The 12047-nt window shown below is 35.3% G+C and overlaps 1 protein-coding gene across 2 annotated transcripts in view; it reads right to left on the bottom strand.

The window, feature by feature from the left end:
- Nucleotides 1-7175: 7175 nt before the first annotated feature.
- pskh1 (protein serine kinase H1) overlaps nt 7176-12047 on the bottom strand; it is a 43943-nt gene continuing 39071 nt past the window's right edge. For both annotated transcript variants that reach the window (XM_020533848.2, XM_020533847.2), the window contains exon 3: nt 7176-7767. In XM_020533848.2, coding sequence (XP_020389437.1) covers nt 7450-7767 — 318 coding nt within the window. In that variant the 3' untranslated portion in view covers nt 7176-7449. The remainder of the gene's footprint in view (nt 7768-12047) is intronic.

Genomic DNA, 12047 nt, shown 5'->3' with positions numbered 1-12047 from the left:
GTCTACTATGTCCAAAGGTATGAATTAACTGCAAAAGGTCATTAGTATACAAACTTTATTCTGCAAGATTTAAGACTCTCATACAACTCAAATGAGCGGTATTCCAATGAAGAAAAAAATAGTTTATTACACAGTAAATCCCAGGATAAATGTATCAAAGAAAGGATAAAGTGAATGCAAACCTCATTTCAACATAATGACATGGAGACAATTACCATTACATACAAATTAAACAAACTGAGTACATAAAATAAATAACTTCTATGAAAATCGCTAACATGAGTTAGATTAATGCTTAACAAGTGATCTACAAATGATAATTACATTTACTTTTTTTTATATAAAAAACACTGTATGGTGAAACAGTAAAAGGCAATAAAACTGAACAGAAATAGTTTCTAAAACAGCAAGTTCAAAAATATTGTGAACCAGTCAGAGTGAATTTGTCAAAAGAATTCCAGGGATGCAAGACAGATTGGCCACAGAATATTCCACACTACAATTTATTAATATTTGGCCCCAGTGATAGACAAAGTTGCCTGTATAGTTGTTTACAATATGTTAGAAAAAGATGGACCACTTTAAATAATCACTTTGTATAAAGTATTTAGTACATACTAATGTGCTTTGGGGATCAAATAAGATGTGTGCTGTGACACTGCAAACATAATAATCAACAGCATAAAGCATAGGCACTTTTCTGCAATCAGATTAACTTGCTACAGCGTATTGGGAAGGCAATGATCATACCCCCCCCCATTCTGTAATAGTACAGTACAGCGTGGATTAGGTCTCCGAACCACAACTCCCAAAATGTTCATCCCCTAACTTTATTGTGACCTGCCAAAATTGCTACAACCAGCTACAGAACTTATCTTACCATCATCATCCATGCTAGTCAGACCGCAGGTGGAATACTGTGAACAGTTTTGAACCCCTTATCTTTGGGAAGGTATACCAGCATTGCAGGCAATCCAGAAAAGGTTCACTAGGTTGATAACAGCTATGGAAAGACAGTCTTATGGGAAGAGGTTGAGCAGATTGGGCAAAGTACTTGTTGGAATATAGAAGAATGACAGGTAACTTTATTGAAACATACAAGATTCTTAGAAGACTTGACAGGGTAGACACGGAGAGCTGGTTTCCCCTTGTGGGGAGTCTAAAGCCAGAGGACATAATCTGAGATTAAGGCTTCGCATAAAAAAAAGACAGATGAGGAGGAATTTCTTCTTTCATAAAGGTTCTGAATGTGTGGAATTCTTTACCAAAGAGGACTTGCTGAAGCTTGGTCATTAAGTATATTCAAGACTGAAATAGACAATTTTTTTTTAAATCAGCAAAGGAATTGGGGGGTCATGGGGAACTGGCAGGAAAGGAGAGTTGAAGATCATCAGATCAACCATGATCTCATTGGGTGGAACAGCAAACTCATTAGGCTGAATAGCCTAATTCTACTCCAATGTCTTATGATCTTATTTTCGGAAACGTGTTGAATCATTATTACAGTTAAAGAAAACATCTACGGGTTACAATCAGTATAATGATTACATCTTAAAATTGGTCCAGATTAATCTGATGCAAAGAAAATGCTCTATTGTTTCTAGAGGTTAGGAAGACCTGCAGGAATAAATTCTGAGCTAACCCATTCACCTGAAAAGGTATTCGAAATTCAAACATATTCAGAATTGACCAGACCTTAGGGAAAAATCCCACCTTTAATTTTACATTCATGATGTTTTATAATTCAAGCAAGGCACGTTGTTGCATGCAGTACATCATCAGGATTTTTAGTAAGGCACACTGGTTGTGAGAGAAATTTTGATCCATATTTCAAACTATCAGAATAATTGATTATGTGGTTTCAAATTGTGGTCGTGCCTGAAGAATGCACTTAAATCTTTATAACAGTAGAAAATATTGATGTTGAAGGTTCAACAGACAAATCAAGTATACTGCACAATATTAAAGCATTCTGGCTCAAGTTTAATTATGCTACAGTGAGTTAACACCAACGTGCTGAATAAGCCTTATGACAAACACTGACTGTTCTTCTCAATACTGTTCTTCTCAAACTCATTCTCAAAAAATATTTTAACAAAAGGGAAAATGAAGCATAACCAACATGGTGTGAAAGCACTGTTACTGGATTTCTTGGCTATCATGACTGCACATTTAAAAATCATTATTGACATACAATTATGAAATATAATTTTTGTTTGATCTGAAATTTAAATCAATTAAATTAGCATATGCGGGATGTTATTGTTGAAAATACTGGCACACGTTTTGCCTAAATATTTAGTTTTATTTTAAAAAAAATCACATTTCCAGATTAGAAAAGTAAATCGGTGAACTTATTAACAAGTTCAAAATTTAAGGCAACAAAAATTGAGGAAGTTGAATTCCTCTTAAATTATACAGAAACAAAAAAAACTCCAGCAATTAACATAAGGTTTTTAAAAAAATTCTAATCCAAACAGCATTTGCCTTGACATTTTTTTAACCAAAGGATATTTAGGAGGATATAAATTAATTGGAGAAATTCCACCACTTTAAATTCTTATTCAACATTCATCTCATGAATACTGAAAGCTTCTTGAATGATCTCGGGAAGATAAATTATCCAAATGGTCCTATGTGCAGTTCAGATAGAAAAAAAGACAATGAATCAATAATATTAATTACAACATATTTCTATACAGAGCAATAACACTTGTCAATGAAGGTTAAAAAATAACAACTGCAAGGCCTGCTTCTCCAATGGTATTATAAACACAATGTTCCAATGAATTTTATTAAGTGGCAGTCTCTTGGTATTACTGACTCTTAATTCACAGCATTCGTAACATATATTTACATTGGGTACAATTAATCAGACTTGGAAAAAAAACCTATTTTTTTAAAAATACAACACAAAATGAACACTTTCTTGAAACTGGTCACCAGATGTTCTTGTGTAGTTGAGCTAGAAAGCCAGAAACCACCCAGATCATGACTCGTACCAATAATAATAATGAAATATTCATGTTCTCAGTTTGGTTTATATTCACACATATCATGGAAGCAGAGGTTTAATACTAATGTTTAATACTAAAATTCTGCTCAAAATTTTCAGCCCTAACTTGCTAAAATTTAGAAATGAACTGTCTGAAGAGATCACTTAGTGAAAATAACAAGCTAAGGCTATGGCTGAAGCCATAGTGACTAGCTTTCTTTCATTAAAATAATAATGGGACAGAATCATGATTGTCCCAAACCATTTGGTAATAACACAAGGAAGGAGCAAATAATGACAAATTATCAGAAGACCAAACTATTTAATGGCACATGTCAGACAACTATTTGAAACTGTGCATATTGAAAACTGCCTCTTGAAAAGCTTGCATTGGCATCCCACGAATTTAGATTTTTGTGACTGCCCACAAACTAGTGAACTAACATTGTGGGTTTTGACATATTTTGACAGTGAAATACCAAAACTATTTACTAACATAAAAATACTGACAGTAACATGATGGTGACAAGAAATCAGGTGAATTTTAATCTTTGCTCCACTTAGCAGAGCTCAATATAGACACAACAATACAATGAAGGCATAATTTTAGCTACTTAATTTAGTAATGTAATTGCATGAATCAATTCATATTGGCCAGAGACAGATCCATTTCAATATCAATATTAAATGAAGCAGAATGCATGCTCCAATTACTGGTGTTTAGGCTACATTGCAAGAAGCATTCCTTCCCATTCAAACCTACAAGTTCCTAACCATACACTATATACTACACATATTTATATAATAATCTGCATTTCTTATGGTACAGTGTAGTATTGTCAGTAATTAGCCATTAAAGACTTCTCAAATCAAATGTTGATAATATAGAATCCTAGATGCTTATGGCATTTCTGGTAAGTGCAGAGCAGAAAAAATTTTCTATTGAGATTTTCTTAAAACGGCATTTTTTGTGCATCTTATCAGACTTCTTTGTTACCAAAGATTTCTAAAAGTAGCCAGACCTTTCTGTTAACTAACAAGATTTCTAAGTGATTAAAGATTCCTGACATTTAGTCTCTAAAGAAAAATAGGTTTCTGCAGTGAAAAAAAATCATGCAAGGACTGGTCACATGGCAGAAACATTAAAATATGACCACTAATGTATGAACTGCTTTTGCATATCCACACTGCTCCATCAAATTCCTTTAATAAAGGGTATTTTCACTGCTATAACGTTATTAGTTATCTTTATCTTCAGGGAAAATTATTAACAAAATAAGAATCAAATTTGTTGAAGTTGTTAATAACTGGTCATATTCAAGACTTATTTCTTTTTAGATGTCACAAAGTTCTGTTTTCATTTGCGTGATTATAGGTGGGAGTTATATTAGAGGTCCTGATGACCATGTTTTTTGCCATAATTAGCTCCACAACTTTTTTTTTTAAAATGGGATGTGGGCATCAATGGCAAGGCCAGCATTTTTTGCCCATCTCCAGATGTCCTTGAGAAGGTGAACTGTATTCTTGAACTGCTACAGTCTATTTGGTTTAGATAGACCTACAGTGCGTTAGGGAGGGATTCTAGATTTTGACCCAATTTATAATCCACAATGTCTTCTAATAATAGTGATGAATTCCTTCGCACATTCCCCTCAAAAAAAATACCGTGCCAGGCATTAGAAACCTAAGATTTATAAAGAATGAATTGCTTTTAATACACTTAAAAGGATTAATGCCACTTTGAACATTTAATATCGACTTGATTATACAACAAATGGATAAATACTCAACAAAAAGCAAAAAGACAGAAACATAAAATGTGAGTAAGCTATTGTTCAACAATGCACAATTACAAAAGAATGCAAAGGGCCCATGTTACAAATATCCTTCTAAAGGGACTTGAGCTACTGAGTCAGCTTCAACTATCAGTGTCATGCGAAGATGACAGACCACAGGCAAAATTCGCATGTAAATGGATGGAATCGCATCTTAAATTATGTTGCTTCGATACGGAAGAGTAATGGCCTTATTTCTTTCTATATTTTCAAAACAAATTATACAATGCTTTAACCCAAAAAAAGGGCTATGATATTTCACAGATAAATAATCAGATAAGAACTGTCACAAATGTTTAGGCAGAAATCGATTTTAAAGAAATTTTAAAGAAATCATAGAAATGTATGGTGCAGAAGGAGGCCATTCAGCCCATTAGGCCTGGGTGGCTCTTTGAAAGAACCATTCAATTAGTTCAGACCCCTGCTCTTTTGTTACAGCCCTGTACATTCTTCCTTCTCGAATACATGTCCAAATTATTTTTGAAAGTTCATGAATCTGATTCTTCACCTTCTCAGTTGGTGCATTCCTGATTTTCACAACACACTGCATGAATACAATTCTCATCTCCCATTGCTTAAAGGAAGACAGAGCGGAGAGGGAACAGATTCCAAAACAAAGGTGGTAATGCTGAGGTAATGGAGCGTTATGCACAAAGTTTCTGGTAGAGGAATGTAGATTTTGGGTTAGACACTGAGGGATTTGTTGGGAAAGAAAAGACCAAGAAGGACAAACTCTAGAATAGTTTTACAGAAGAGATGTTAGAAGACTGTGCGGTTTAGCAGAGATAGGGTGAAAAATGAATGGGATCTGGTACGGGGATACTAAAATGAGTATAAATCTGCATAAGTGCTATTTACTGCATCTTTTCAGAGACAAGTGCCTTATCAACCTATAGCATGATGCAAATTAATACACAAAGCATTAGAAATGATCTCTTATCAAAACAGCCACGTTTTCAGAAAGGCACAGGTCTGTACCAACAGCTCGATCCTCAAGTATGTTGGCCCTGATTGCCAGAGTGACAGACTGAACAGCAAGTCACCCTGGGCTGATGCTATGCATATACATTCACATAAAAGAATGAAGTCTGGCAACAAGGCACCAGTTTGTCCACCCATCCAGCCTGGAAATCATGGAGACCTGCAAGTGGCTTTGTTAATATTGAGGTTATCGCTCACATATATTTGGTACAGCAGCATCACAACATAACGTTTTACATCATTTATTACAATAACTTCATTAACTGAACAGGATAATCCTGCCTCCTTCATCACAAGCCCTGCAGTTTTTGGCACACTAATTAAGGATATAACCACAAACTAAGTACATGGTCACTTATTTAAGTCAGGGTTACCTTTAGTGACCCCACGCTGCAGAGGCAGCACTGCCTGCATGCTTACAATATGATGTTTCTATAACTGTTATTCTAGGCACCTGTCAGCAGAAGATGGCACAGACCAAACTCAGCCGAAAAATATTACACCATGATCTGGAAACTGCAAACGTTGCCATTTACTCTTCTTTATTGAGGGGGGCAAGCAAAAAGAAATGAGTGAGAGTTTGTGAGGTGGATGCAAGCAGGAGGCAGTGAGTGAGGGGACGCAATCAGGAGGCAGTGAGTGAGGGGACAAGGTTCTGCTCAACAGCGGACAAGGTGATGCAAGCGCAAACCAGTATAGTCACCAGCCATTAGTAGTGGGAGAAACTGCATGTGTGCCGGCAGACAGTGCACAAATGTTCTCGTTTAGTGTCAGGAGTTAAATGTATCAAAAGAAATATTGAGAAAGCACACAAAGTAATCGTATGTAGCAGTTGTGATTTTTTTCATTTCTAGGCTATGGTGGCTAATTAAACAATTTAGATCTGTTGCACAAAATATCTTCGCTCCAAACTGAAAGGAAACTTGGCCTTTTCAGTGTGGATTGCAATGGAAATTTGTGCAAATGCAAGGATGCTTAAAAAAATAGAAAACATACACGTTTGAAAAAGGTTACTTTTGTATGTATTCCTGATGCACCTATACCAACTTAAGAAATTTCAATAGAAGATTAAGTATACATTAGGCACATTTATTGAGTCAGTAATGTTCATTTATGCCTTGGAATTACAAAAATCATTAAAGTTTTGTTTGCAAACTGGCAGCCAACTTTATCGGGTTAAGATATTGAAAAAAATGTGTATGGACAAGGCAGATCACAATAACCAGCACAAGCTTATAAAGCTGCAGTCAACTGAACTTGTGAAGTAAAACAAGCACACTGAGGCTTGACATTTCACACCCCTTTAGTCAAATTTCAGATACGCCAATCTGCTTTTACTCCTCTTATGTACAGTAGTCATTTAATCATAGACATTTAGCAAATTTCATTAGAAAAAGTCTCATTGGCTCAATATTTTCCACTATAATTTTGAATGTCGGTCAGTATTTTCTTCTGAATGTAGCAATTAAATTTGTAGTAAAATCTGAAAATTAATTTTAAATTTTCAGAGTTTTAAATTGGCAGGAAGTGGTTTGTGTAAACTCTCTTGAACCCACAATGGTCAACCTGTTGTTGAGAGTTACATGAATATGAAAGTGCACAGTGGAAGGCACCATGGTGTAAAACGCTGAGTCCTTTTCAACCCTCGTACTGCTGTTGATACCGTAAATTAAGCTCTCGCAGTTCTCGCTCTCGTACTCTCCGAGACTTGTTAGATTTTGTTGATCTACTGGATCTCGTGGACTGTGCCGATTTGGTGCTTTGGCATCGAGATGAAGCTCTTTTCAAAAGGTTCTGAGAGATAGAGCGATGCAGATTCTTCATAGAGGAGGAGGCTGCCATGCTTACTATCCAAGGGTGCTTCAAGGCTTGGCCCACAGTTAGTCTTTCACTGGGATCCACAGTAAGCAGTCGGTCTATAAAATCCTTGGCTAGATTTGATACACTTGGCCATGGCTATAAGCAATATAAATAAAAACAACAGATCATTACAACTGCAGAAAGAGTTTAACAAACTACTAAAATTACATTCAAATTTTCACAAAATTAAAATATCAGGGCATTGACTTATGGAAGCTGAATGGGCTAAATATTGAGTTTACTCCACAGGATTCTGGGAATGTTAACATTTTGGACATCATATTTATTGATGTGTACTGAGAAAGGTGAAGAATGCAAAACAATGCCTTCAACTACAAACACATTATTTTTTGGATATTTGTGTTGTAGAATTTGATGTAAATTTCTACTTGTGGCAGTAATGCACACAAGTGTTCCCAATTTTTTTTCGATTAATATTCAGCCACACAAATTACAATCACAAAAACAATGGCATTTGGTATCTTTGAAGAGGAGCCTTTGGACTCAAAACATTAACTCTCTTCCTCTCCCCACAGATGCTACCAGACCTGCCAAGTTTCACCCGCATTTTGTGTTTTCTTTTTTGGTAAATCATGAATAGGCTCATTAGAAGCTTGAAAACGTATTTATACCAAAAAGATTTTTCTGCATGCCTCAATAATGTTAGTGGCCTATATAACAGTCTTCAATGCTAGTTTATTGTCAAGCATTCTAAGACGTTGACATGATGCATTACATGAAGAGAAATATTTGTTTTCAAAGATGTAACATTAAAAATCATGATTTCACCACAACATTTCATCTCTAATATTATAGTGCCAAAACATACTGATACACCAATTATCTACAGATTTTGAAACTTTACAGTTTCATTTTATCCTTTTGCTCTGCCGATTTCATTTTTAAAGCTAGTGGCAGCAGGCAAAGTTTGATTCTTTAAGTATTTTACCATATGAAAGTCTGAGATGTTAATGGCAGTTAATTTGAGCTCGATTATGATAATGCCTTTATGTAATTGGCACTTGGAGCATTAGTCTACTTATGGACAGCTCATCAATATGGCTAACATCAGAAAAGTTCTGGTCCAAACTTTTGGTACTCTGGGATAACTTTCAAAACTCAACAGTGAGTTTAGATGAGGGCCAAAGTCATTGCCTGGGCTTTAAATTGTGCAGCTGTCTGGTGGAGGCCCAATTCTTTGTAACTTGAACTAAAAGGTCAATTGTAAAGTTATAAGCCAACTATTCTACATTAATTCCTTCTGCAAGATGAGAATTTACACATCGTGCAAATATAGTATCAGGAAACAGTTCAGGATTTCAAGCAATAGAGTACAGAAACAGTTCTGACCAACACAGGAAATAGCCTGCCTTTTCTGATATCTGCACAATATATTCAGAAACATATGTATAAAGCTTTATTTGACAGTGAAATGTTGAATTTTCTAGACATTTGAATTAATGGGGCAAAACATGTTCCATTCCACACTTCATGTCCTCCAGTTCTGCAAATTCAGTGGATACCAATATTTTTGTTAAAGAACGCATATACTGATGCTATCAAGTTAAAACACAGTCAGCCAGTTAAAAAGTACATTTTCATGATTAACTGATGTTGGGGTTCAAATTTAAAATAGGAAGATTGAGGCGAGAGAAAATGAAAACTACAAAAAAAAAACCCATGTCTGACAAATGTGCTAGAGTTAATCTGGTATTACTGCCTCCAAGCATGACCAATAATCATTTGGCTACAAACAATCTTTACGACTTTTCACTTATGTGAAATATGTCAATGTTTCTTTTGCAACAAGCTGGTTTGACTATGAGATAATATGTTCTTAATTGCTGCTAAAATAGTCGTTTGGTTATACAGAATTTGAGCACTACTGAGAAAGGAAGGATATTTGTCCCAGTTTTTTCGTCTTACACTCACAGAAATACACTCAAGGGAAGCTAACATTTATACTGCACGACAGTGTTGATTGATTGGCAAGTGGGGAGATGCCATGCAGAATGCAACCATTGATGTTGATTGACAGTTATCTACCAGGCCTTGTTCATATTTTAAACCAGTCAGGTTGACTGATTACTCAGGACAAACCCCGACCAATGAGCCAGTGAATAGATTTCACTTATTTTGTTGAATTAAAACAGGTGCAGAACATGTACATATTCTTTCTGCCTGCATTGAATAGGGCCCTGTGTATTGCCAAAAGTTTGGAACAGAACCTTTCTGATGTTAGTCTTAGTGATGGGCTGTCAATAAGTAAATTATTGTAAGTAACTTCCAGTACACACAAGTGCATCACATGGAGGTGAAGTTAGCTATTTTTGGTGTGCATACTTGAGGTTTTAATTTCATAAAATAAAGGATAGTATGGCAGAGTCCATTCAGCCCATCACTTTGGTTCTTTGAGAGCAATCCAGTTAGTCCCACTTAGTTAGTTCATTTCCCATATCACTGCAATTTTTTTCTCCAAGTATTATCAAATTCCCTTTTGAAGGCTACTGTTGAATCTGTAACCAAATCCTATCATGGATTTGGTTTTGGAATATCTAACTAGGTCAAGTGACTTTTCACAATATAACATCATACATAATGCATTTGTTTGCATCACCATTTTACACAATATGCCCCACTATGAAAATATTGTTTTTGGAGATAATGTGTGTTCAAAATCAGCCAAAATGCTCAGATTTTACACAGCTTGCTATAACTCTCACAGCTGGAGGCAGAGCAGACATACTAGAGGGAAGATTGAAATGGTCAAATAGCTAGAATGCATTCCACATTGGAGCAATTCAACAAAACTACCGTACTGATCACTAAGAATAAGGCCAAAATAATCTTTACTAATATTGAACACTATATCCTAAATCATCTGCAAAACAATAAACTACAAATAATTCATGTTCCTGTGAATTTTCTACTACTAGAGAAATAATTATTGAAAATTCAAATAACAGTAAAAGATTGTGAAATCTGTTGCAATAGTACTGAAGTAAATTTCTGTATTTAGATAATGAGATCCTATTTGAATATAATATTGCTCATAATTAGTGTACATGGCATAGATTCAAATTTAAGAAGTCTGACAATGTATTTGGAAAATATAAAAAGTTATTTTGGTAATTGTACTAGATAACTAAGTTTTTAGTCTTCATTAAACTATTGCACAAGTTATTTTACATTCAAATTATCAGCACTTATAAAAAGGTATACAGGACTAAATGAAGAAAGTAAATTATATTGCAATAGGATTTGATGAGACTAGTCAGTTATCAGTTATTTTAATATCAGTTCTGGATCACTATATACACATAGCTTTAAAGGTTTTGTAAAAATGTTAAAAATTGATTCTTGCAGATAATTACGTTTGTAAAAGGCACAATACATCATAAAATAAGCAAATAAAGTGTTGTAAAGACAGAGCTAATCTTAAACATTTCCCATTCCAATCCAGTTTTGGTGTTTCAAAAGTGCTGTTACTTCAGACCTAGAGGAAAGAAGGGTATGGACAACACTAAGTCATTCAGGCCTCAAGGATTAGTCAGTTAGGTCATGCCCACTAATGTGAAAGGTGCGACAATTTAAAGGGGTCATGCAGCTTTTAGCTCTTGCTGCCACAGAACTTGCAACCCTAAAATTTCAGCTCATGACCCCTTTAGAAGTCCTGTCCATTGCTAAGGCTGATTTCTAAAGTAATAGTTCAAACTTTGTGAATGTTTAGGCATTGGTTTGTGCAATATTTATATTTGTGAATTTAATATTAAGGAGACTGGATAATGAATTCAGAAATAACCACACTCTCTTTTGCCAGAACAGGAAACAGAGGTTTAAACCTTTGGAAGCATCCAGGTGAATTACAATCTTTTCTGCACCCGCCCATTCCTATTGCAAGATCATATGTTACTTTGGCATCCATCGGAACCAATATATTTTATTAGGTATCAATCTGTGTAACAGTGGCTTACGGTAGAGCACTGGTATTATTCCCAATCTTTGCTTCCCTGCAAATGGAAATTACCAGATAGCGGAAACAGTGAAGGAACAAATCTAAAAGTATCAATTCCAGATTGCTCGCACACATCCTTTGACCTACAAAGCAATCTTCCATCCAGTTTCTTGTTTGTTGCAAGTGCTAAGCCTAGAAAGGAATACTCGAGGAGAAAATCATTACCACTTTTTTCAGCAACATCTCTTATTACTAATTGAGATTTTAAGATCTGGATCAACTGGGCTCTGCCTTGATGCTCTACAAAGTCTGATAAATCAGCTTTAATTGGCCAGACTCCTATTAAAGAATGGACAAAAACAGAAGTTGCTGGAAAAGCTCAGCAGGTCCGGCGGCATCTGTGAAGAAAAAAATCAGAGTT

This window comes from Rhincodon typus, chromosome 15 (genome assembly GCF_021869965.1).
Source record: "Rhincodon typus isolate 14 chromosome 15, sRhiTyp1.1, whole genome shotgun sequence".
In the NCBI taxonomy this organism is placed as follows: Eukaryota; Metazoa; Chordata; class Chondrichthyes; order Orectolobiformes; family Rhincodontidae; genus Rhincodon; species Rhincodon typus.
This window is presented reverse-complemented; position numbering and strand designations above follow the sequence as displayed.